Source organism: Urocitellus parryii, chromosome 3 (genome assembly GCF_045843805.1).
Source record: "Urocitellus parryii isolate mUroPar1 chromosome 3, mUroPar1.hap1, whole genome shotgun sequence".
Taxonomy (NCBI): Eukaryota; Metazoa; Chordata; class Mammalia; order Rodentia; family Sciuridae; genus Urocitellus; species Urocitellus parryii.
Genome location: NC_135533.1, coordinates 193,979,910 through 194,007,472, shown reverse-complemented (window position 1 = coordinate 194,007,472; position 27,563 = coordinate 193,979,910). Strand labels below are relative to the sequence as shown.

The following is a 27,563-nucleotide window of genomic DNA, read 5'->3' as shown; positions in this document are numbered from 1 at the left end:
TGGCAGAGTCAGGAAGCTGAGAGAGCGAGGGGTGGTAAAGGAGCCATAGAGAAGATGCATGCTTCCAGGACATGACCCCAGGGACCACCCCTCCTCCAGCTATGCCCCACCCACCTACAGTTACTATACCGTCAGTCCATTCAAACGAGAATGAACTGATGAGGTTACAGCTCTCACAACTCCATCATTTTACCTCTGAACATTCCTACATTAACCCAGGAGCTTTGGGGAGACACCTCATACCCAAACCATTACGAGTGGTAAATCAGGGCTTAATGCCTAAGGGGTAAGAGTTTGTGATGAGAAGCGGGCAAAGAGGCATGGTATTTGAGGCTCCGTTTTTTGAAATGTATGGATTTGGCAAATATGGAGAAAGCAAAGAGGATTCACTCGGATGGGGAAAAGAGAATTAAAGGAATTGTAACACTTTTTTTTTTTTTTGAAAGACAAGGGGGAAGAATGATTACGTAATGTAGCTCAACAACTTCTCTGCAAATAGGGAACTAGGCAACTGTTTTCCATTTTACTAAGAAAAGGTCAGGGGGGGAAATTAGAGCATGAAGAATTGAGCATAGTCATAACAATGAGATTTGAGGGATTCTGGAACGGCTTAAGGAAGAGAACTTGCTGGAAACAGGTTCTGTTGTACTGGGGAGACATCTTGATTGTATTCTGTACAAAGGTGGAGGATTGGATCCTATAATCCCCCCAAAGCTGCTCTGGGGCCGTATGTGCATCTGTTCCTGCTAGAGAGGGGTTCCTGAGCCTTGAATCCTCATTGGAAGGAGCCTCTTACCCAGTGAGCTAGTCTGATATAGGGCAAGTCCTTGAATGTCTACAGAAAAAAAAAAAAAACTGAGGGTAAATCGGGGTAGGGAGTAAGAAGCGTGTTCATGACAGAGGACGGTAGTAGAGACTGAAAAAGACGTGTAAGTTGGAGGATTTTGTTTTGGGTTATGTGCTGGGTTGCTTTCAAGTCCCAGGCTCTGGCTCCTGTACAAGCCGAGTCTCAACTGCAGCAAGCCCTGCTGCAGGGGAGGCTTCTAGTTGCAATTATCCTTCAAGCATGGCTAAGTCGTAAAATCCAGGACTTTTCTCATGTGAAATGTGCTGGCTTAGAAAACCAGTGTCACTGTCAACTGCTATTGCCAGAGAAATAAATGACTCATATTAAGGCAGAAAACTCCCCCGGAGGGAATGCTAGCGAATAAGCACACGCACACACACAGACTTCTGGATGTCCAGTCTGGATGCCATGTGGGCATGGCCTGGAGGTTGGCATTTCCAAAGACAGAAATCAAATGGGGCTAAAATCAAGGGCAGATACTTGTCAGAAAACACAAACTTGGCAAGGCCTTCGAGCACAAAGAAGATCTCATTACAAGCTCCTGTAAGAGAGCCCTGGTCTCCTTACCCTGAATAAAGCTCACCACAAGACTTTAATCACTCTTTAAAATTACCTCTCTCCCCACTTCCCATCCCCTGGCCTCCTTTATTTTCTCCATGGCATTTACCATCATGTAATGAACTACATTTTTTTACTTATTATTTATCTTTCCCCACCAGAAGGTACACAAGGGCTGATAATTATTATTTTTGTCTATTTTGTTCTCTGTCGTAACCCAATGCTTGACATACGCTGGGTGTAAAGCATTTGTTGAATGAATGGACATGTGGATTAAAAAACCCTACCATAGCCCCATGTGGCAAGAACTGTCATCACCATTTTGCAGACATGGAAAGGGAAGGGTGGAGAGATTTAAGCATCAGGCTTTGGACCAGGGCTTCTCAAATATTGATGTGCAAACGAACCACCCAGGATGTTGTTTAAATGCCCACTAGGATTCAGCAGGTCTGGGTGGAGCATCAGTTTCCACATTTCCAACACCTAGATAATGCCAGGGGTGCAGGGCAGCTGCAGGTCCAGAAAATAATGGCCCAAGCCCTCGAAGGTGGCTGGACAGCCCAGTGATAAAGAGCAGAGACTGTTAGCCACCTACCCACTGTGATCTCCCTTCTCCTCCTTAAATCTAACTCCTTAAAACTGAACCGTGCAGCAGGCCACCCTCCAAATTCAAGTGGTCTTCCCTTCACTAGCCATAGAGCTGGTGCTATCTTGGCCCTCTCTTAGACCCACGTTCAGGGGCTCTGCTTCATGTTTCATCTCTGCAGAACCGATGCCAGGTGAAGTGGGTAAGTTTTTCAGGCCAGTTCTCATCAAACTGCGTGAGAGAAGATATATCCTCAGTTCCAACAGGTATCTTCTCTAAGGAGCAAGTGGCTACAACTTGCCTTACACAGGCCATCTTGCCACAGAGTCACTGCCCTCTGCAGTGGCCAGAGGGTCATTTGCTGACAATGTGCATGGCGTGCGTGCAGTTAAACAGCTTTAGGTGACAGGGCGTTGGGTTGTCCCTATTCCTAAGTCAGCAGAAATGAAGGCCCAGGCCCACGAGTGTGCTCATACCGTGCACCCAGAACGAGCATTAATTTACCACTATCATAGGACTGACCAAGGGTTAGTACTTCCTGTCATCCTGCCGAGATCTCTGTCTGCTGTACACCCCAAGGAAAGCACAGGGAACAGTCACCTTTGCCTGTCTGTATAAGAGCTACATGGAAACAATGGAGAACCATAGCTCCAAGTACAGAAGATACACTCACTCTAGTGGCTATGACATCTATCTGGAAGGTTCTCCTCTTCACCTGCTCTCCTGGTGACCTCCTACACATCATTTAGGCATTGACCTCAAAGATCCAGCTTCACGAAGCATTTCCTGCTCCCTCCCCAAGGTGGGCATTCTACCCCTATGTGTCCCTTGGGCCTGGACGTGCCTCGTATGTGGTAATGCAATTGCATATTATATATCTGTCGACTACAAGTGAACTTCTGCAGCAGCTTTGTAACTTGAGCCTTTTCTTAGAGCCTTGCACATAATAAGTGCTTGCTCAGCCAGTGTTTCAAGAATTTATTATTGGTAGTGATGTTACTTTAGACAGACTAAAAAGATCTGTGACTCTTTTCTATTCTTTTCATTACAACTTGGTTTCCTGATGGACACGAATTCCACAATGGCCTGTCCACATTTTCTCTTTGCTGTGGGAAATCATTGTATCTCCACAGGGTTCCACACAACCCCTGTGGGTGGAAAGCAAAGGAAATCAATGGCCTTTCTTAAGACCACCATCATGGCTCTGTCTCTAAATAAAACAAGCAGAGTGGAGGGGCTCAGGGTCATTTCTATGAGGAAAGAAGATCATGAACAGAGGCTTAGAGTGTGGAGTGGTCTCACCTCATTGGAATCCTCTTAAAAATGTCTCCTATACAGGCAAAGTTTTCACTCACAAACATCTTTGACTTCAAGGCATCCTCCAGACAAGCACAGAAGATGCTCTGGTGATAGAAAACTGCCAGATTCTGGGCCAAAGGTGGGGACTAGCCCAGAGCCAGCAAGAACACCCTCTTGCTGACTATGTGGATGATGACCAGGCAGCGTGGATGCCAAGGGCACTGCTGAAGGGAGAGGAACACTCTGAGGGTCCTCTGGGGTGTGGGGAAGGATGACAGACATCTGCTACTAGGTTTCAGCAGGCTTAACACATCCAGCTGGTGCCTGGTGCTCAGTAGCCTGTCAAAGGCTGGGAATAGTAGTTGCTGGGAGTGAGGGTGGGAGGGAATGCCACCAGGCTCAGGGGCCACACGGAGAAGGAGCCCTGGTTTCTCTAAGAGGAGCGAGTTTGACTAGCACTAAACCAGCCAGATCTACAGATTGAATGCCCTGCTCCATTTAAAGTCCCTGGACACCAAAGTGGGGGACATCATGAGCTCTATAAGTAGCTCTGGACCCAGTGAGCATTCTCAGGCTCCGATGAGCAAGGGTGGCAGCAGGACTGGGTACTTGGCTGAGCTGCAGGACGCTCTTACTCTTAGAAACTGAAGGTGAAGGGTAAGCCAGCTTTCAGCCTATCAAACAAGCATCCGGGACTCTTGTCCCCGTCACTGCAGCATGTCACCCCATCATGCTTGTGTTTTTGTTTCTGTTCTCATCATTCTGGCCTCCAGTGGCAACTGTTAATAAGGATGAGCCTCGCCACTTGCTCAGGGAGAGCTATCAGTGGATTTGCTTTTCCATAACACACGAATGCCATGAGCTGGTCTGCTCACCTGGTTTGGTGCCCTTGAGAATTCTATCACAGGCTTTATGTAGTTTCGAAAATCCAAATCTCTTTTGCAAACAGAGAGAGCAGATCATTGCCAGCTCATACCACATGGAGTCTGAGGGTCCACTCAGCTAGACTGACAAGGCAGTGCTGCCAATCCTCAGGAAAACCACGTCTAAAACCTTCCATGAAAGCCAGCCATTTAGAAATGTGCTCCAAAGTTCTTTCCAGTGACTCTTCCTTGGCTTGATGATTGGTAAGGAGGAAAAAGCGTGTGCTGGGTTCTCAGATACCTTCAGAATCCAAGTGACTGAAATTTCCTGTTTTGGTCCATGAGTGTTTTTGGCCTTTGGAAACTCTGTCTCTCTACAACATTGTAGAAAGTTTATTGAAAACTCTTAGCATGCCTTATGAGACTATTCCTAGATGTTGGAAGTGGAGGCACAAGGTGAAATGGTTAGGATGATTAATAACATTTAAGAAGAAGAGGGCTGAGGGCATAGCTCAGTGGTAGAACGCTTACTTGCCTAGCATGTGTGAGGCCTGGGGTTCCCAGAACATTTAAAAAAAAATAAATTTAGAGGATAGACAGGCATATGTGGTTTGCTTGAGGGTTATAACCAACTCAATAGGCAACGCAGGCTGGCAGGGAACTTGTTCTACATTCAACATTCACATGGTTCTGGTTTCTGGCCCATGTGACCCAAGAGAGGAGCCATGCCAGAAACCATGACAGTATCACACAATGCTCTCTGAGCCTCCACCCTGTGGGCAGGGTCTTCTTTGACTATGCTCTGATGTGTCACACGCTGTGAGTTTGCTGCCCCAATTTTCAAACACTCCAAGGAGAGACTGTCCCTCTCTCTGCCTGTCCCTTCTGTGCTCATATAAAGAGCAATGCTGTCCCGAGTCTCTCAACAGGAGCCACTGCCAAGAGCTCCCCTCTCGGTGGCTGTCCCCAGCTCTGTGGTCCGTTCTTCCCAGGGGGCTCAGCAGGAGGCACCACTTCACATTGAGTCACTCTGGAGACTGGAACCGAAGGGCTCCCAGAGAGCACTCTGATAGGAGAACTCGAATTGGACATGCTAAAGCATTTTCAGCAACCAAAACTCAAATTACTTAGCAAAGGGATTCATTTCTGTTGGAGATTTTCTTAGGGTCTGGAACAGGACTGTCCCCCAAAAGCTCATGTTAAAGACTTGGTCCCCCATTCAGCAATGTCAGAGATGGGGCTGTGGGGGAGTGGTTGGATCATGAAGGCTCTGAATTCATCAATAATTTATCCTTCGATGAAGTCAAAGATGAACTATTTATTGGAAGGTTGTAGAAACTTTAAGAGGTGGACCTTGGGGTTGGGGCTCAGTGGAAGAGCACTCTCCTAGCACCTGTGAGGCACTGAGTTTGATCCTCAGCACCACATAAAAATAAATAAAATATTGTTTCCATCTACAACTAAAAAAAAAAAAAATTTAAGAGGTCAATCTTAGTTGAAGGGAGTGAGTCCTTGGGGTTGTGCCTGTAGGGACTACATCTTACTCCCAATCCCTTTTCTATTTCTTGGGCACACTATGTGAGCAGTTTTGCACTACCACATCTTTCTGCCAGATGAGGCCAGAGTTGACTCGTGACAGGCCGTGGGGATAGTGGAGTTGCTAGAAGAATCTGGGGAGAATAAAAGCCACTGGAAGGTTTTGAGCAGAGCTGACTTATACTCTGGAAGGATCGCTCTGGGGCTGGGTCCAGGGCAGAGGCAGGTGCACTAGTAAGGAGGCTACTGCCAATAACCTGGGCGACAGATGCTGCTGCCTGGGACCAGGGTGCTGGAAATAGAGATGTAAACAGTGGTAACCTTCTGGATTTGTTGTGAAGGTAGAGATGTTCGGCCTGCTGATGGATAGGATGTGAAGAACAGGAAAAAAAAAAAAAAAGCATTAAGGATGACCCAGGCTTTTTGATCTAAGCAACTGAGAATGGAGTAGCTATGTGCTGAGCTAGGGAAGTTGTGGGAGGGCAGGTTTGGAGGGGCTGTAGTTTGGGTATAGCTTGCCCCTTGAGAAACTCTCCTTAGGGTTTAATTTCCACTGTAAGGCATCCAGAGGGTGGAAACTTAATGTGACTATGGTGTTTAGAGGTGGGGAAGAGATTAGGGTTAGATATGGTCATCAGAGGTGATTACTCCCATGACTGAATGCTGGTGGCTTTATAATAAGAGAGAAGGGAGGCAGTGGGGACAGACAGGTGCTTGCTGTTTCCCACCATATAATGGTCTGTATCACCTTAGGACTCTCCTAGCAAGAAGGCGGCCATTGCCAGATGAGACCACTCAACTTTGAACTTCCAGAACCATGAGTCATAAAACTTTTCCTTTATAGCCCGTCCAGTATGTATGGTATTATGGTATCAGCAATAATTAAAAAAAGAAAAAAAAAACAACAACATGATGACAAAAGAGTACTATGAGAGCTCACTTTTGGATAAAGCTGAGATACCTGTCAGGCATCCAGGTAGAAATGGGCTGAAGGTAGTTGGCTGTTCACATCTGGAGTTCGTGGGAGGGGTCTGGGCTAGAAACAAGTGGTATTGTCAGCACAGACTGGATTTAAAGCCATGAGTCTGGGTGAGATCTCAGAGACAGGATGTAGAATAAAGGAGGCCCCAAGGCCCCCTAGAAGGTGGGGAGATAAGGACAAAGGCCAGCGAGAAAGGGGAAACTGGGAGAAAGTGATGTCCTAGAAGGAGAAAGATGGCAATGACCATGTTCCTATTATCAAACCCTTGAGACCAAGTCATCTACGGTGGACTCAGGATCCGACAGAGGGGCGTACTCCACATGTAAACTTGAGTTGCAACCTACACTTACATCTGAGGGATTAACCTTTATCCTTGGGTGTCAGTAGCCTTTTGAGAATCTTTATGGACACTGTGGATCTTCTCCTCAGAGAAATGCAGACACATGCAAGACAGTGGACGGTCTCTGAGGTTCCCAGAGCCAGTAGAGCCCATCCCAAGAGGCGGGTCCACAACCAGCCATTCCCCACCCTACAGCATTAACCAAACTGCCTCACTGAAGAAATTCAGGAGTCCCAGGTCCTCCGGCTTCCTCAGATAGGTTTCCAGGGGTAGAATGAGTTGGTTCTCTGGGTTGATATTGGGGTGGGTGGGGCACAAAAATTTGAAGAGGCCGATATAAGGCTCAAAGCAACTGAGAAAATAGAGGACTCACCATCATCTCCTGCACCAGGAACATCTCTGCACCACCAGATGACAGTCGGTTGGGGAAGGAGATGCTGACAGATGACCCAGGAAGGGTGCTGGGGCCAGTGTTATAGACCTGTGGGTGTGGAACACACAGAGCGCATTTCAGTGGAAATCAGAGAGCTTCATTTCATGTCCTGAAATATGTACTCCACACACAGATGCTCCAGGGTTTGGAGCTGGGTCATAACTTTAGGTGAAATGAGATGCTGAATGGTGGGGAATTTTAACAAAATTCTTAATGAAAATCCTTCACATAGGCACCTAAAAACCCCAGACTTCCAAAGTACCATTCCCTTTTTTTAACATTTTCTTATCCTCTTCTTACTAAAAATTATATTTATTTTGACATACCAATAAATTAGACTATTCTATTGGGTGGGAAAGCAGACATAATAATTTAGTTCAGTGGTTCTCAAATTTCAGCATAACATCAGAATCACCTAAGGGGCTTTTTAAAACACAGACTTGGTAGTGAGGGGTGAAAGGGGGGTCATGCCAAGAGCTCCCGAGGCAGTAAGCAGGGTGAAGCACCAGCATTTCAAGTAAGTTTCCAGGAAGCTGAAAGCATGGTGCACACCCATAATTCCAGCTACTTAGGAGGCTGAGGCAGGAGGATCATGAGTTCAAGGTCAGCCTCAGCAACTTAAGGAGGCCTGTCTCAAAGGGCCGGGGCGTACCTCAGTGGTAGAGTGCCCCTGACTGCAGTCCATTGTTAAAAAAAAATAATTCCAGGAAATGCTGCTGCTGACCCAGAAGCCACCCCTGAGAACCACTAATATCTACTTCCTTTCTTTTACAGTCTGAGGTAACTGAGACCTTCAAAGACCAAGAGGGTTGCCCTGAAACCAAGTGATCTAATGGATAGAAAGGGCTGTTTTTACTCCACTATCCAGCTCATTTAGTTTCCGTGCAATGTGTAGCTAGTCATGTGTTAACACTGTTTGATGGCCTCTGTGTCTCTTTTCTATCCTAGCATTTGGAGCCATAAAACTTTCCCCTTCTTCTCTATCATCCTTTTTATTTTCTGTCTCTAGAAGCCAGTCATCTCCCAAGAAATGAGGGAAAAGAGAAAAGAAACCAAAAAGAGGGAAGACAGAGCAAAGGCTGATCATAAGTAGAATCTGGAGGAAAAAAGGAAAGAAACAAAAGGTGAGTAGATCTTTGGGGACAGAAAGAAGCTCAGGATTGAGGTCAGGGAGAGTAGGGAGGGTTATAGACAAGCAGGTGAACCGGACCTCAAAGATGTCTGTGTTCTCATCTGTGGAACCTGTGAACATTATGCTGCATGAAAAGATGGAATCATGGTTGCCCATCAGATGACCTCAAATAGATTATTTAGGATTATCCCAGTGGGCACATTTAATCACGACGAAGGCCCTTACAGAGCGAAGAGGGAGGCAGAGAAGTCAGTATCAGAGAAAGAGCCCAATGAAAGTTTCGACTGGTCTTTGCTCACTTTGAAAATGGAAAGGGCCTTGGGCCAACTAATTCATGCAACCTCCAGAAACTGGAAAAAGCAATAAATGAATCCTCCCCAGACCCTCCAGTGAGGAACACAGTCCTGCCAAGACTTTGATTTTAGCTCTGTGAGACCCATTTTGGACTTGTGGATCTCAGAGTTGTACGATAATAAATGTGTGTTGTTTAAAGCCACTAATTATGTGGTCATTGGTTACAGCAGAAATAGGAAATTGATCCAGACTTACCTCACTTTCTGATACTTCATTTTACTGTGCTTTGACGACACTGCATTTTCTTATAAATAAGAAGTTTGGGACAACCCTGTATCAGGAGAGTCCATTGGTGCCATATGCCCGTATTTTGTTAATTATCACCACCATATAATAAGTTGCTTCATGATTATTACATCTCTTGTGGTAATGGTGATCTGTGTTAGAGATTTTTTTTTTTTTTCCTTTTGCAATGTTGGAGACCTGCCCAGGGCCTTTCACGTCCTGACAAGTGGTCTCTCCCAGCCATGTGGTCAGTGATCTTTGATGTCACTCTCCTAACTGGGGCTGCCATGAAGGGTGTCCACATAGGACAGCAAACTCTTTTGATAAATGTGTGTGTTCTGAGGGCTCCACCAACAGCTGTCCCATCTCCCTTCCTCTCTACAGTCCTTTCTATTCCCCGAGACTTCCTTCCTTTTACAGCCTGAGGTCACTGAGACCTTCAAAGACCAAGTGGGTTGTCCTAAAACCAAATGATCTAATGTACAGAAAGGGCTGAAATTAGGCCTTAACAATTCTCTAGTGGCCTCTAAATGCTCAAGTGAAAGGAAGAGTCGCACATCACCTCAATCAAAGTTGAACGTGATTAAGTATGATGAGGAAGGCATGTCAAAGCCAAGACAAGGGGCAAAAGCTGGGCCTCTTGACCAGTTGGCCAAGTTATAAATTCAAAGGCAATGTTCTTGAAGGATATGCAAAGTACTCTTCCAGCAAACACGTGCATAATTCCTGATCGGAGAAAATTTCAGTGGTCTAGACAGATCAACCACCCATGGAATTCCCTTAGGCCAGAGCCTAATCCAGAGCAAGGCCATCACTTTCTTCAATTCTTAGGAAGGCTGAGAGAGAGAGAGAGAGAGAGAGAGAGAGAGAGAGAGGGGAAGAAGAAGAAGGAAGAGGAAGAGGAGGAGGAGGAGGAGGAGGAGGAGGAGGAGGAGGAGGAGGAGGAGGAGGAGGAGGAGGAGGCGGCGGCGGCGGCGGCGGCTACAGAAGTAGTAGTCTGAAGCTAGCAGAGATTGGTTTGTGAGGTTTAGGAAAAGATGCCATCTCCTTAACATGAAAGCGCAAGGGCCAACGGAGAAGCTGCTGCAAGTTATTCAGATCTATCCATGGTAACCGAAGCAGGTGCTACATCAACAGCACATTTTAATATAGACAGATGAGTCTTACATTGGGCCATCTAGGACTTTCATAGCTAGAGAAGCAAGGCCAATGCCTGGCTTCAAAACTTTGAAGGCCAGCTGACTCTTTTATCAGGCACCCATGCAGCTAGAAACTGGTGACTTAAGTTGAAGCTAAGACTCATTTGCCATTCTGGAAATCCCAAAACCTTTAAGAATTACACTAAATCTGCCAGTCCCGTGGTACATGCTTGTAATCCCAGTGACTTGGGGGGCCGAGGCAGGAGGACTATAAGTTTGAGGCCAATATCAGTAACTTAGCAAGACCCTATCTCAAAATTAAAAAAATAAAAATGGCTAGGGATGTGGCTCAGTGGTTAAGTACACCTGGGTTCAATCTCTCGTACAAAAAAAAAAAAAAAGAAAGAAAGGAAGGAAGGAAGGAAGAAAGAAAAATCACCATGCTATTTAAGTAAACCAAAAAGCCTGTATGAAAGCACATCTGTTCCCAACATGGTTCACAGAATATATTAAGCCCATTGTCGAGATCTACTGCTCAGAAAAAGAGTTCTCTCAAAATCTCAAAATATTACTGCAAATTAATCATGTATCTGGTCACTGGAGAGCGCTGATGGAGAAGTTCTACAAGATCAATGTTGCTTCCGTGACTGGCAACACAGCACCCACTCTGCGGCCCAGGGGTCAAGGAGTGATTTCAACTTTCAATCCCTATTAGTTAAGAAATACATTTAATCAGCCTATAAGTTGTCATGGATTGTGATTCCTCTGACCAATCTGGGAAAAGCAAATTGAAAAGCAGGAAAAAGCTTTTAAAAGCAGGATTAACCATGAAGAACATTCATGATGCATGGTAGATGGTCAAAATACCAACAGTAACAGGAGTCCGGAAGAAGGTGATGCCGACTCTCATGCATGTCTTTGAGGGGGTTCCAGACTGCGTTGGGGAAGTATTTGCAGACATGGTGGAAATAACAAGAGAACTCTCATTTAGAAATTGAGCCTACAAAGGTGACTGAATTGCTGCAAACTCACAAGACAACTTTAATGGATAAGGGACCACTTCTTATGCATGAGCAAAGAAAGTGGTTTCCTGAGACAGAATGCACCCCTGGTGAAGATGCTGTGAAGATCATTGAAATGACAACCAAAAATTTAGATTGTTAGATTTAGTTGATAAAGCAGTAGCAAGTTAAAGGGGACTGACCCCAATTTTGAAGGAAGTTTCACTGTGGGTAAAATACTACAAATGGCATCACTCACTATAGAAAAATCTTCCATGAACAAGAGTTAATTGACATGCAAACTTCATTGTTGCCTCATTTTAAGAAACTGCCTCAGCCATGTCCCCTTTAGCAGAGAACACCCTAATGATCAGTTAGCAGCCATCAACATGGCTTAGATTTAGTTTTATCAACTAAATCTAATACGACTCTTTACCAGCAAAAAGACCTCAACCCACTGAAGGCTCAAAAGACCTTTATCAATTTTTAGCATTCAAGTATTTTTGGGTGGGGGTTACTAGGGATTGAGCTCAGGGGTGCTCAACCTCTGAGCCACATCCCCAACTCAACTCTGTATTTTATTTAGAGACAGGGTCTCACTGAGTTGCTTAGCACCTTGCCGTTGCTGAGGCTGGCTTGGAACTCGTGATCCTCCTGCCTCAGCCTCCCAAACTGCGGGATTACAGGTGGGTGCCACTGTACCCGGGACATTCAAGTATGTTTAAGTTAAGGTATGTATGTTATTTTTTAGATATAATGCTATTGCACACTTAATGGAGTACAGTATAGTATAAGCATGATTTTTATGTGAACTGGGAAGCCAAAAAAATTCCTGTGACTCACTTTATTGTGATGTTTGCTTCATTGCAGGGTTCTGGGAGAAAACCTGCAATGTTTCCAAGGTACATCTTTATATCACTAATGGGAATAGGGTTTCTTTGGGGTTGATGAAAATGTTCTCATATTCAATCATGAGGATGGAAACATCATTCTGTAAACATACTAAAAATCATTGAATTGTGTACTTGAAATAAATAAACTTTAAGGTGTGTAATAGCAGCTCAGTAAAGATGTTATTCTTTTAAAAGATAAATAAAAATTATACAAATATTTTTGGGGAGTGCGGGGTTCCAGATTGAACTCAGGGGCACTCAACCACTGAGGGCCACATCCCCAGCCCTATTTTGTACAATTTTAATGTGTGGGAGATGGAGATGAGTGGGAGAGAGGAGGAAAGGAACTGCTGCCTGACAGTCTGGGGACTAGACCGATTCAGGGTTCAAGGTGACTGTGAAGCTGAAGTCAGAAGGGCAGAGCCAGAGGAAGGGCGGACATCTAACCAGGTCTTCCCATATGACAGGAATGAAGAGCAGCTAGCTCCAGCCAGCCTTTCCCCCAGAACAGTAGCTGGTTTTGTTTCAAAGAATAGATAAACATTGATAGAGCAGATGAACGGTCGGGGCCAACTCTTGATGCAAAAAGAACAAGATTCACCAAAAACAACAGCCCTGAGACACAAGCCAGGGCAGGAGTCTCCAACCACCAGTGAAATAACTAATTTGAAGTGAAACATGAGAACACAGAACTGAAAAGAACCCTCTTGACATGTCTGGGAAATCCTAATTAGAACATGAATGGGGGTAGGCAAACGAGAAAAAGATTCGCTGGCACCATGTTGCTTATCAGAGCCAGGCCTGAGGGGTGAGTTTGAATGATCATATTTATTTAACAATATCTTAACATTTGATTTTCTGGAAATGTTCATGTGTAATGTCTGTATTACTTTCTCCCCATTTCCAGGTGGGGAAATGCTTTGACTTCTAATGCAAAAACAAAACCCCAAAGTCTACCAATGGTCAACTAATTACTGTGTGTCTGTTTAAAAACAAAACTGTTAAATGTAGAAAGCAAACCCAAGACTAGTATCTCTTTCCCTCATCTGCATTTAAGGTGGAGTCCTTCAACAATTACGTTGTTTATTGAAGAATGGATTTTTAAAAGACACCGGAAAATCTGTACTCAATCTTATGTTCTTCTTCAGGAATGAGGTTTCTAGAAAGTGGAAAAAGAAGAATTTTCTCCCTATTCCTGACCCCTTTCTCCCCTAGTATCTCCATTTCTTGGTTGTTACCACCACCAACACTAGTCAGTGACCTACCTGCAGGACAATGTAATAACAGCAATTCTACCCAAAAATGAGTCATCAGAGACCTCTCAAGGAAATGATGGATTTTGCTAATACAGAGGCATCACCTTCTGATCAATGGCACCTCTATCAATCTCTCAGACCCAGCCGTCTGGCTCAAACTTGGACTGAATGCTATTCACCTCCACAGGCATAAACTCCTGGAGCAGTTTACCCAAGGGGCAGACCAATCACTCATTCCTGGGGACAGGAGTCAGCAGCCTGGGTCCTGTTTTAGGTCAGATGTGAAGAAAAGTTCTGGGCTTAAACTCCTTGCAAAATCACCTTTTAGAGAAATGACTGCAAGAATCATCTCTGTGTCCTCAGATTTCCTTTTCTTCCCTCCCCCAGGAGGAGATAACATTCAGTTTCTTCCCTGTAACTACTATCCCTTCTGTTTCCTTCTTCCAACTCCCATCCGTTCTTCATTATATGGTCTACATCATTTAAACCATTCTAAACTATTTTCTGGACTCTCATCTTTTATTGCAAGACATCTCAAAAATTACGAGAATATAAACAATTAAAGTGAAGTAAATCCGCTTGGTCTTTATCTGTTTTCTATCCAATTGCAAAAAACAAAGGGAATGAATGATACACAAACTCTGAGAAGCAATTCAGAGACACAGAGGTGTGATTCACAGCTCTCAGTCTCCAAAGAAAGCTCAAACCCCATCTTTTACTTTCTCCCCAGTAAATCAGGGACAGAGTGTGACAGCTGGAGCTTAGCTGGTCAGGAGGCTCATCCTCTCTGAGGCGGGGACATGTGTTATCCATCATGGTTTCGGAGGTCTCCTGCCAGCGAGAGCACTCTGGAGAGAGGGAGACTATTGTCTGCAAGAGCCCACAAATGTTTTATTGCCTCATTCTCTTGCACCCTCGCCCCACCATTATTTGTCAGCTCCTAAATCCACTTAGGAGAGGCCGCAGGAAAAGAAAAAATAATCATTATTTGGCCATAATAGTGAATACCAGAGTGAGAAACCATCCTCTCCTTGGGGGAAGGATGGAAGAGACAGTAAAGAACTCGGAGAGCAGGTACTGGGAGTTCTAAGAGGTGAACTTCAGTGTTCTATGGGTAAGACAAGCCGTTTCTCCTTTATTTCATCCACAGCTCCGGGTCCAGTGGGGTCTGGTCAAAGCATGACCAGTCCTGGCCCAGTCCTGCCTCACCCAGTTCTGGGACCTCGAGCACATCTTTCTTGCTTGGGTCTACATTTCCTTGTTTGTCCTCTAACAAGAATGGACTAAATAATACTCATCTTCCTCAAACTTCATATTCACAGAGGCACATGTTGAGCAGCTGGCCTGAGAGTTTATACTTTCAAAGCAGGGATCAGCAAACTGTGGCCTATAGGACAGATGTGGTCCCATGCCTGTTGCATAGCCTGTGCACTAAGAATTGTTTAAGTCATTAAATGGTTGGAAAGGGGAAAAAAAATCAGAACCACAATGGCATTCATGACATGTAAAAATTATGTGAAATTTGAATTTCAGTGTTCATAAACTAAGTTTTATTTAGGTAGTATCCATAGCAGCTGTTATGGTTTGGGTAGAAGGAGTCCCCCCCAAAGCTCCTATGTTAATGCAAAAATATCTAGAGGTGAAATTATCAGATGATTAAATTGCAACCTAATCAGTTCATCCTGGTTTGGATGGACTGACCAGGTGGTAACTGTAGGCAGGTGGTGGGGCATAGCTGGAGGACGTGGGTCACTAGGGCTGTGCCCTGGAAGAGTGCATTGTCTCTGTGGCCCCTTTCTCTCTTTGCTTCCTGGTTGCAATGAATTGAGTAGGATCCCTCCATCACACTCTTGCGCCATGATGTTCTGCCTCACTTTGGGCCCAGAGTAATGGACTCAGTTGACCATGGACTAAACCACTGGAACCATGACCCAAAATAAACTTTTCCTCCTCTAAGTTGTTCTTGTCAGATATTTTGGCCCCAGTGAGGAAAAGATGACTGACACAGTGTCTTTTGAGCCTCAGGAGGTAGCACGGCTAAAAAGTTGCCACAGAAATTGTGCAGCCCGCAAAGTCTAAAACACCTCTTTCTGGCCTTTCTCGGAAAGTTTGCCAACCCCTAATTAAGTGAAGGGACAATGTGCTTCATAATGTCCACATTCCGTGGACCTGCTGGAGAAGACAGGGGATTTGGATGACCCCACCCTGGCTCAATGAGGGAGCAGTGCGCTTCTTCCCGCATAGTGGTGGGTGGGAGGGTCACATGGGCTCACACTGCTGTGCCTCTATAAAACCGCACTTCTGAAAGGCTGTTCCCCTAGGGGAGGATGAGCTTTTGGCTGAGTTTGCATGAAAATCCCAGGAAGAAGAGAAGGCAGCAGACCTTCTGAGGCTCCTCTGAGCCCAAGGTGAATGAATGACAGAGAAGAGACTATGGAACTCTTGGAGCTGGGATATGGGCCCAGGTCTCAGCCATCCAAAGCCTTCTTAGGGGAAGCTGCTTTGCCTGGTGGGGCTCTCCTCTCAAGTCTTGAAAAGTAGAGGGGACTGCCTGGGTGGGGTTACAGAGACCACGCACTCACACACACGCACAGCAGCAAACCAGGCGGGGGTTTCCCCTGAAAGCAGCCTGGCCCTTTAGCTGCCTTTCAGAAGGGGACACATCCTGTGGCCTTCTGTTGGCTGCCAGTGACAGAGGGGTTTCTAGGGGTGGGTACCTGAAGGGTGACGTTGAGGGGCTGGAAATGGCACTCCAGGTCATCCAGCTGAATGAAGTTGGAGGCATCCACAGACTCGCCATACACAAAGGAGGTCGGGGATATGATTCTGAAAGAGGAAAGCAGGAAGGTCGGCATCCCCACCCACCGTCCACGGCACTGCCGCCGCAGCCCTGGAACCCATCATCTGTTTGTTTCATCCCGTGTCTGCCACCGGATGCTTCCACCCCGACTGTGACATTTTTCTCCTGTGAATGGACACAGCCAGTCTGTGCTAACCAGATTGTTCTACTGTATCTTCTCACCTGAGGTCACATTGATAAGCTACATCTACACTGTACAACGGGATTACACTTCTAAAATAAAAAGGTTTTTTAAAGATCGAAGCCATGTCGACTTTTTACAAAACTGGACTCCAAATTTATGGATTTTCTGTTTGTCACTTGGAAAACATTTTGTGGGTCAAATAGGCCTATATTAAGTCTTCAAGAAATAAATGCAAATCAATCGTATATTTGGCATCCTAAGCCCCACCCTGTGACAAATTCATTTTAAAAACTTAAATGTGTCAGACTACCACAATCCTAGAAATTAGGCACTTGAGAGCTAAGTCAATTTGAAATAGCATTTCCCTTAAGGTTTCATACCGTGGCTACCTGAGCGGTGATTAAGAATTCAAGCTCAGTCTGTAGCAATACTTTCACTTATTGCTTATGTGAACAGACCCCTTAGGAAAAAAAAAAAAAGAAGCTCAGACTTATAACCCCAAATAACAAATCCTAGGAGCTTGAAGCTGCTCATCTAATCACAATGGAAGGTTTTGGGGATCAAGTCCAAATAGACAACCACCCATCTATTTTCAAAAGTTAAGCGAATTACTTTAGAAACAGTGAGTTCTTGGCATTGCCAAATGGCAAGAACTGGTTCATTTGAACTCATCCTGTTTTACATTTCTGGAAAGATCAGAGGTTGACTCATTTGTTTAACTGATGGCTGCAGCAGGGGCTGTTAACACCTCACAACGAGGTCTCCCGGAAGACCTGACAACACCATGGAGTGTGTGTGGGAGGTGTTTTCTCTTTATCCCCAAGGATGGGACTGGATTCTGGGTACATTCTCACTGTGCCTTGGGCAGGACAAATAAATAAACCATAGGGTTAAAAATAGAGCTGCGAACAGAGGCAAGTATATGCTAATTTGCAAATATATTCCACCAACGCCTCGCGTCTAAAAAATGCAGTGGAAATGCCAAGAACCAAGGAGCAGAGAGGCAGGGCCAGGGCTCTGCTGGCTCCCGACAGAGCAGGAGCCAGGGCGGGATGGCTCCTCCCACGACAGGTCAACGTTTCCACTTGGAGCCAAGACGGAGACCCAGAAGCCCTTGAAAACTGAAAACCGAGAAACTGTGAACCTCCAGAAAGTTCAGCCTGCATTTGGGTCAAGGGTTCAACGGGTCCTCATTTGATCTAAACCAACTGTGCAAATCTTTTTTCCACTATCAAAGAGGTATGCGTGCATTCTGTTTGCTGAAGCCGGAAACAGGAATGGAGTTTCTCAGTTTTCCAGGCCTGGGCTTTGGCTGAAAATGGACCCGGATTGTTGTGGGTCCCTGCAGACCAGAACCTGCAGCCCTGCTTTCCAATAATGCCAGCAGCCCTGAGCCATGGACCTCATCCAGGCAGGTGGTGTGGCCGCTGTGCTGGGTCCCCTGCCTGCTCCAATGCCATACAGACATCAAGCCACACAGACATCTCAGCTCTGCAGAGAGTTCATGGAAACATGGAAAGCCAGCACTAACTGTGAAGCAATTAAGACAGGCAGGCCTCCCGTGAGCCAGGACTTTGGGACACATCTGGCTGTAACCTCTGGCCCAACAGGTTTTGGCTGAGATTTTAATCCCAGGAACCATATTATCTTCCACCATATGGATTCTGTGGCGGGGCTGGTCTGGGACTAGAAGTATATAAAGATGTATGGAATGTTCAAAGAAGTTATGGAGTTTAAACTTGTCATCAAACTTCTGTTACCAACCAGGTGGGTGGGTAGCTGGGTCACAGGAGAAATAAGGACAGGAGAGTGTCAGTCACGACAGCTCAAGCTTCATTCTGCTTTTCAAGGCTTGGGGGAGGTGACAGGGCTCCTAACTGGTTCCATGTGCAGACACAGGAGATGCAGAGCATTCTACTGGAGGGCACCCGTGTGTTCTGGCAACCCAGGGCTGGGCTACTCACCCAGTGATGGACGTGTCCACTTCGTGCATCAGCGGTACCGTCAGTGTTAAGGTGTTGTCGTGCAAGGCCTCAGAGCGCTCCACGTTGCCACTGTGTGGGGAGAGAAGAATGAATGAACGCTGGCCAGTGCTAGCCAGCCCGCAGTGGGCTTGCTTGCCCCACACTGGAGCCAAGGACAGACTCAACATACTTGTCCCCAGTTCCATTTTTGGTAGAATCCCTTGTACAGAGACACTATACGGAATTAGTTGTGTTCCACTTACAAAAGCGTTAAGGGCAAGTAGCTTATTCAGGAGTTGATGCCAGGAAACACCCCAGGTGAGCTGAGGTATATCCCTGTACCTCCCTGCCTCACAGATGAGCAGGATCCAGCCAGAGAAAACTTGGCAGGAGCCCATGAGAGTCAGTGCTATCTTGTGCGGGTGCAGGTGGAGCACCTCTTCTGTGAGCTGCATCGTGCTTATCCCAGAAAGAGTGGGCCAGTGAGCTTAGAGCTCTGGAGTCAGGGAAGGGTTGCTATTTGCCACCTGGAGGGATCACCCTTCATCCACGGTCAGTCAAGCCCAGGAGAGAGGCCCTAGCAACCCTGCCTCCATAAATATCCTGGACCCTCTTGCAACAGATGCACTATAGCATCTCTCACCAAGGCACCCCCAGGCGAGGAGCAGCTCAGAAAGGTCACAGTCACACTGCAAGCTAGACAGAGCTGAGACTCCAACCAACTCGGGCTCTTTCCACTGTGATTCCTTCTCCTGACACCAGACTGGGGGGCAGGGGACAGGAGGAGATGGCAGCAAAAAGGAAGGAGAGAGAAAGAGAGACAGAAGACCTAGTTTCCCTGTACTATATTATGAAACTTTATCCTGAATTGTGGTGATTCTTCCAGGGAAGCAGCTGGAAAAGGCAGGGCTGTTGGTGCCTATTGCTGAACCAGCACTCAGAGCTGGTTCCACCACAGGAATAGAAGGGGGATCCCAGCCAAAAGCCAAGTTCACCCTCCAGAGGTAGAACCTAAGAGTCCCCAGGTCCTACTGAGGTTCGATCACAATGGGTCCTGACCTCTCCCCACCACACCGTCCCCTGAGCATCTGCTGAGTCCTGCCTGCCCTGTGCCCTCCCCTCCACCCCACCACCTTCCTCTTCCATTCAGCAAGTGCTGAATGGCGGCAGAACCTAAATAGCTGTCACATCCTCTCTCCCTCTCTCTATTGTTCTGAAATAATAGTGCTCTGCGACTCTGACCCTGCAGGGCCACAGTCACTGCTGCTGGGTCCTCATCTGTCTTCCGTACATGGGATGACATCAGTCCCTCCCAGGGCAGCCACACCATGTAGGAGCAGCAGGGTCAGGTGCCCACCCAGCCTAACTTCCTTGCCTTTCCTTTCCCAGGGGATGATAAAAACCTTGAAGTCATTGCCACGGGCGGAGCAGGGGCGACTCCCCTGTTGATGGGATGGCACCGCCCTGGCCTGATCCCCTTTCCATCCCTCCAGCATCCTGCCAGGTCTGAGCAATTGGCTCCTGATGGAACAGCCACCCCTTGCTCTGCCATTTGTCCAGCCACCTGTGGCTGCTGGCAGATCTGGCCCGACAGTCTCATCTGTCATCGGGTAACGGCTCCAGCATGAGCCAAGTTGAAAAGTTGAGATAAAAAGGCCAAACATCAAAAAGGCTCCCTGCCATCCCAAAGCCCATTCTCTGGGATGTGTTCCAGAGGTCTGCAAAGCTAGGCTGCCGGCTATGGAGAGGAGAGGCCTGAGACACTGTTTAGTCTCCACTTTATGCCCTCCTAAGCCTACAAGTAGGCAAGAGACCTTCCAAGAGTAGTGACGACAGAGAGGAACGAGTGATATTTTAATTGTGGCTTTCAAGATAAGGTGCTTTAAAGATCTATTGTTGTAACAGGGAGTCAATTGTGAGTGTCCTCACGGGCAGTGAGATCAGATTTTCACCAAAGCCTGTGCAGCAACAAGTGCCTCAAGTGTTCTGCTGTGTGTTTAAAAGGTAACGGGGTCTCCTTCCCATTTGCGATTCAAGGAATTAGAAACTCTCATGCTTAATCATGTAAGCTATAAATACTAGGTCTCCTGATGCTGTGTCACACTATCAATGTACATTAGGGAATGTTCTTGAATTCAGTAAGTTATTGGCATTTTCTGACATGACCCACACTTAGTGGTGCCACTGGTAAATAGTCGGTGCTTGAGAGAGAGTTACTGAGTGACAATGTGTCCAACACAGAATAAGGGACAATAGTGGCCCTCAGCCTTGGCGGCTCATTAGAATCATATGCTGGGCCTTTTCAAAAATCCTAATGCCAGTGGGGTATGATAGTACATGCCTGAAATCCCAGCAACTCAGGAGGCTGAGGCAGGAAGATAGTGAGTTCGAAGCTAGCCTCAGCAACTTAGCAAGGCCCTAAGCAACACAGCAAGAATCTGTCTCAAAGTATAAAAAAGGGCTGGGGATGTGGCTTGGTGGTTAAGCACCTCTGGGTTCAATCCCTGGCACATAAGTAAATAAATAAAACCCCAATGCCCAGCTCTCACCACACAGCAATTAGATCAGAATCTCAGGGCCAGGAGGGGGAACCAGGCACCAGTAATTCTTAAAGCTCCCAAGATGATTCCAACGTGCATCCAAGACCAGAGTACCACTGCTCTATGGGCACGTTATTCTAAGATACAAATCTTTCCCCATCATAACCTGAGTTCCACATCCTCTCTGATCCTTCTGATCAGCCATGAATGAGGCTGGGCAGGAGGTGGTTCCCTCTTTTTGGACAAGGGAAGTTCTTTCCATGTTATGTTCCTTCCCAGGAAAACTGGCTGCCCCAGGATTTGAAGGATTGAGAGAGCACAACGATGGGGTGAGTTTGCAGTAGATCCAAGAAACGGTGGGAGAACGAGAGTTTTCAGATTTGAATAGACATCTGCCTTGTATGTTAAATTCAACGACCTCATGCTCTCTGTCAAGCTGTTCTATTCTGTCACTCTCCTCTTAAAAGGCGTTCAGTAGGTCCTCCCTGCTGTCAGAATGCAGCCCCCCATGGTGCCCAGCCCAGCTCCTCTTCCAGCCTCATCTTGCACCGCCCATGTAGGCTCCCACCCTTCCACTCCCAGCCTGACACACTCCCATTCTCCTGCCCCCAGGGGTGTGACACAGCAGGATGCACCATGAACCCTCAGACTGCTGTGCCCATCTGCTACCTCCCCAGAAGCCCCTCTGGATTCCAGCCATGGAAATGGCGTCTGCTTTCTCTATTCTTTGCATGCGTTCCTATTAGGTCACAGTTGTGCAATCTTCAAAATAAAATTAGAAAATAACCAAGTCTCGTGGACCAGTGAGAAAGTGGCTAAAAAGATATTATTGGGACAATGGGCATGATGGGAATATGAATGTAGACTAGATAATTGTATGGTATCAAGGTTTAATTTCCAGAACTGACTGGATAACTATGGTGGCAACTTAAGAGCCTCGTTCTTGGAGAATACATGCTGGGTAATAATGGATGGAGGGACATGGTTTCTGAAACTGTCAGGTGGTTAAAAAAATTTATATACAGAAAGAGAATGATAAACGAGGCGACATGCTAACATTGGGTGGATATAAGGGCATGAAAGAGTTTCTTGCATTATTCTTATAACATTTCTGTTTAAAATCATTCCCCCCCAAAAAAATTTTAAATAAATAGGTTGCCTTGGGTGTTCTATCACCACCCCTATCAGAGCTTGAATCCTCCTATTCACCACCTAAATGGCTCCCCTTGCATCTGAGTTTCCAGCCAATCACTACCTAGCTGTGGCTGGTCTAGGGCTAGCAACTGCGGCTGGTCATCCCCTTCCCCATCTGTCCACTCAGCTTCCAGAACAATCCTTCTGTCAAGGAGCATCACTTGGGGGGTCTCTGCCAGTCTAAGGCATGGCCAGACCCTCAGGCTGCAGATGCTCTTCCCACTATTAAGGGGTGCACTGGTATGTCCTTGAGAAGCAGCTGAGCCAACCTGGTGACACACAGAGGACATCTGATTTGGAAAACATGTGGCCAAGTGGGAACTGACCAACCATGTGACCCTGGACTAGAACTTCACCCCTGCAGGCCTGTCTCTCCTCAGGTAGAGAATCATTACTTCTCACTAGTCGATAAGCAGTCCCTCCCAGCTCAGTGGAAAGTGGTGACAGTGCAAGAAGAGCTAGCCAACCACCACCCTCCAGGTCTAATCCCACCTGGTTGGGTGGTCGGCTTTATCATTGAGCGACTGGTGCTCTCTCCTCCCCATCCTGGGGAATCATCACAGCGTGACCAGGGCACGTCCTCTCCTGGTCCTACAAGTCTTTTATCCTTAAAAAAAAAAAATGTTTAGGTCCCACTTACCTCTGAGCAGTGATGATGAAGCTGAGAACTTCCTCTTCCCCAGACAGGTGGCTCGTATCAAAGATCACGCTGAATTCATACTAGTGAAAAAGAAAGTTGACGTTTGGCACCAGCAATTATTCCATATTTATGTGTTTGCTACAAAATTCTGCAGCCTGTGATCCCCAGAGGCTCATCAGCATGGCCAGCTTTATTTTCTATGCATGACTTTCTGAGAGTCAGGCCAGAGGCATGGCTTTCACAGAAAAGTCCAGCCTGATGCCCACTCAGTGAGAGGTACACAGTCCTTTTCAGTCACTGAGGTCCCCCTTAAGGAGGTAACATTTGAACTGCCAAACCTGGACTTTGTATATTTCTCTTGCATCATCTCAATTTTTGTGATATCTGCACATCAGCTGGTGATGTTCACTATAGCCCCAGTCCCCGAATAATCTTAAATTCTTCTTAAATAACCTAATAAATCTTAAATAACCTAAAGTCATCTTAGTATCTTAGTGCCCCAATCCAGTGGTGAGCACCCAGTGATTTGGGGAAGAGTATCTTAAACAGATGGTCTTCACTCTATGCACATTAGGCATATGTGCGAGTATGGGAGGGACCCATGGGTGGGGCTTATAGAACCAGGCTCTACCACAAACTGTGATCTTGGCTAAGAAACAATCTCTCTGATAAAAAGAGGAGGTCAGACAAAGTGGGTCTTCAGTCCCACTGAACTTGGAGAGTCTATAACTTATTTAATGTATTTAAATGACTTGGGTTCCACCATGACGAATTCTAGGCACTGGTCTGATTTTTGTGACACTGGATCCCACTGAACTGAACGCTGCTTGAGAGGAAGGGGCAGTGGACCATCACACTGGAACGTCTCCTGCAGTGGGACATGTCAGTTTACCGGGAGGGTGGGGCATGGAGACAGGGCTGGAGGACACAGAGGAAAGGGAAGCATCAGTGTCTTATCTCAGGAGAGTCAGAACTGGCAGGCGACCTGAATTAAATTATGTACGCCACAGATCAAGGGGACGGGAGAGGCAAACGATTGGGGTGGCAAGTCAAAATCAGTGATGAAAGCCTGAAACTTGTGCAGGGTAGCCACAAGAGACTGAAGCATATAGACAACCCAAGAGAGCCAAGTGTAGCCAGGAGGCTTGACAGGTGGTCTGGGGCCTGATGCCCCTCAGGGTCTGCAGGACAGGGGAGATCAAGTGGGGCCACAGATAAGACCATCATCTTAGTGTACCCACCTCAGTGGTGAGCTCCCAGAGATTTGGGGAAGAGTGCCTTAAAAAAAGGGTTTTCATCACATAAATGTTAAGCATGTGTGAGAGAGCTCTGTTCCTGCTGGTCACGTGCTGGGGTTTTCTTACCCTCTAGCTCCATGCCCCACCTCCGGGTTTAGTCTCACTGCACCATCTATGTGCAGGAGAAAAGTTGTAGTATCGCCAACCAAACAAAGTAACCTAACTTCCCTATATTCTGTTGGTTCCATGAGTATTTTGAGAGTTAATAAATTTCAGTAAAATCTCACACGCCACTGGAGACAGTAGGACACATATTAGGTTTGATTTGTGCCATAGGTAAAGATTTTACAATGAAATGGCAGGTGTTAAATTTTCTCAGGTAAGTCTATTTTCTGTGGCTCAAAAGGATTTCAATTCACTGAGTATGTGTTGTGGGGAGGGGGTGGTTGCCCATGCTTTACTCTGGTCAGAGGTGTTCAAAGATCAGGGTCTTTCTCCTTCAACCCCATCAGCCTCCCACCTGGAGATTAATGGGACATGGCCTATACTTGGCCAGGTATGTATAAATATAAATCCACTTTCTAAGGGTAGCCACTTCTTGAGATTCCCCTTCACCTAGAGCAAAAGTGGCAAGAATTGAGGAATGGAGCCGGAGAAAGACTGAGGAATCATGGACTCAACAGCCACTATTGTTTGGAGCAGGTACGTTCAATGGGGTTGACGGGCTGGAGAATGATTTGCAAAGAAATGAGCAAATCTCCCTCCTCACTAGAACATTCTTACCACTGCTTTACAAAACAGCTGCTAGGTACTGGGACCAAAAAGCCTGAGAAATTAAAATGACCGGCTTCCATAAACTAGGCAGGCAGAAAGAAAGATAAAGATTTTTTTTCTTTCTTTTCTTTTTTTGTTTTTTGTTTGGTTTTGTTTTTTGGTTTAAAGGGGGAAAAATTATAGACAAAGGTTTCCACCCTCCCAAATCAGAGCAGGGAACACAGCTTTCATTTCAAATGTCAGAGCTGGTCTTATAGGTTCTAGTTTTGTCTTCTCAAATCAATCTTCTATTCATCTTTGTATCTTCTTATGACCATGGCACAGACTAGAAAGTTCTATGAAGGACTGGATCTGCTTTATATACAGCATTACTGCTGGAGCTTAGGAAATCTGTCTCTTTATAAATACCATAGTGACTGTAATAACTTTTATTTTTCAAAAAATGAAGTGTAATACATTTTGAGAGGTCTCCAGAAATTTTTGAGTGCCTAGGGGAGCGACAGAGGCAGGACTGTGGGTCACTGGCTCAGACCACGTCTTCTCCTGGGTTATGTTGGAGACTTCAAGAGTGGTATGGAATGTTCCAGAAGAAAACATTTCAGGAAGGCCAACTGAGTGCTGCTTGCCAATGCAAAGTGGTGTTTTCTCCCATTTCTTTGGAGAGAACATCACGGGGATCCAAGAGAAAGACAACAGGACCACAGTCCCTCTGGAGTATACGGCCAGTGACAGGAGCATGGCAGGGCTTCAGGGCCATCTCGGCTGTGGTGGGAGGCAAAGGTGTGGGGAAGACCACGGGGGAGACAGTTGCAGAGTCAGAGGCTGCAGCCAAGAAGTGTCCCATCTGTGCCCTTACCTTCGACTTTGACCTCATGAAAGGAAACCCCACGCTGCATTTGAGGAAGTCCGATTCCAGCAGCTCACAGGAAATGCCCATCTCCTCCTGAAAGAGAAAACACACAGACAAATGGGCAGACTGCATGGAAGACAGAAGTGTGGGAGTATTTCAGAGCAATTTCTAGGCAGCAGTCCCTGGGGCTGCTGGTGGGCTAAGCCCTGTGACCAGGCCCAGTCCCCAGTCCTCCTCTGGCTGCCCATCTTCCCAGGGGTCCTCTGAGAAGACAAATACAGAGCACAAAAGTACTGTTCACTCTAGTTTAGGGTCCAAACCACAGGATTGGCCTGGTCAATTGGGCTGAGCCAGAAGCCTCCTGATGTTAAGACTAAAAAGCAACCAAATCATCTTTGTGGCTCTTTTTCGTAAGTCCACTCCCAGATCCTGTCTTTCAAGATGTTGCTAATTTAGGGAAGACAAATTCTAAGAAAATCACACCAAAGAAAAGAAGGCTGTTTTCTACAGCCTGCAGCAGTGAGGATGAGCTGGCCCCTTGCAAGTCTTCCCAGGTTGGGATGGGTGCCAGGGTGAGGAGATGTTTCTGGCATGGCTGGACTCTGCACACCATGGCTTGAGAGAGCCCAGGGAGACTGCAGGGAGCTGCCATCTCCCCACCCAGGTGTACGGTTTCTCCATCACAGGAAAGCCAGGAGCTCTTAATAACTAACAGGGCCTCTCTGAGCCACAAAGCCAAATCAAGACTTCCAAGAGGAGACAGTATGTTTGCAAATTTTGGAGAAGGAACAGGTACAGAACTAACTCTTGCGTCTACCTTCTATCAAAACCAGGACACTGAAGTTCAGTGAGAAGGTCATGTAACTTTCTCAAGGTCATTTAGCTGATGGGGCAAAGTTAAAAAAAAATTGGGTTAAGTTTGGCTAACTCTAAAATGTATCTTTTTGTCCCCTCTATGGCCCAGAATTTCTAGAGAATGAGCAGAGCCAATGACAATAGCAGCCTAAAGGAACTAACTCATAGATTATGGCCCTGAAATGCTGCCCCATGCTCCTTCCTCCAATTTTGAAGCCTATATCTCAGCTCAGACATCAATTCCAGCACTTCAGATTGGCAGAATGAGATTTTTTTAAATTGTGCAATCAATTGGCAAGAAAACAAACATTTGCCACGATATGTCTTTAAATTATATCATTATTCTAATATATTCTGAACATTATCAAATGTACAAAAAATAGAAATGACAAAAGATGAATATCTTCTTTAAGGATGAGTAATATTCCATTGTGTATATATACCACATTTTCTTTACTCATTCATGTGTTGAAGGGCATCTAGGTTGGTTCCATAGTTTGGATATTGTGAATTGCGCTGCTATAAACATTGATGTGGCTTCATCACCGTACTATGCAGATTTTAAGTCCTTTGAGTATAAACTGCAGAATGGGGTAGCTGGGTTAAATGGTAGTTCCAGTCCAAGTTTTCTGAGGAGTTTCCATACTGCTTTCCATAATGGTTGCACCAATTTGTAGTCCCACCAGCAATTTATGAGTGAAACATTTTCCCCACATCCTTGCTAACATTATTGCTTGTGTTTTGGATAATTGCCATTCTGACTGAAGTAAGATGAAATCTTAGAGTAGTTTTGATTTGCATTTCTCTAATTGCTAGAGATGTTGAACATTTTTTTCATATACTTGTTGATTGACTGCATTTCTTCTTCTGTGAAATGACCATTTTCTTAGCCTATTTATTGATTGGGTTATTTGTTTTTTTGATGTTAAGTTTTTTGAGTTATTTATATATCTTGGAGATTAATGCTCTATCTGAAGTGCAGGTGGTAAATATTTTCTCCTATTCTGTAGGTAAATGGATGGATCTGGAGAATATCATGCTAAGTGAAATAAGCCAGTCCCCCAACCCAAAGGCCTAAGG

General features: G+C 45.9%; 1 protein-coding gene across 1 annotated transcript in view; it reads right to left on the bottom strand.

The window, feature by feature from the left end:
• Window positions 1-27,563, bottom strand: part of Itga9 (integrin subunit alpha 9) — a 307,948-nt gene that overhangs the window by 49,777 nt on the left and 230,608 nt on the right. Inside the window, exons 19-23 of the mRNA XM_026406057.2 lie at window positions 25,635-25,721; window positions 22,767-22,846; window positions 18,393-18,482; window positions 16,162-16,270; window positions 7,385-7,492 (exon numbers count right to left, since the gene is read on the bottom strand). Of these exons, the coding sequence (XP_026261842.1) occupies window positions 7,385-7,492; window positions 16,162-16,270; window positions 18,393-18,482; window positions 22,767-22,846; window positions 25,635-25,721 (474 nt within the window). The remainder of the gene's footprint in view (window positions 1-7,384; window positions 7,493-16,161; window positions 16,271-18,392; window positions 18,483-22,766; window positions 22,847-25,634; window positions 25,722-27,563) is intronic.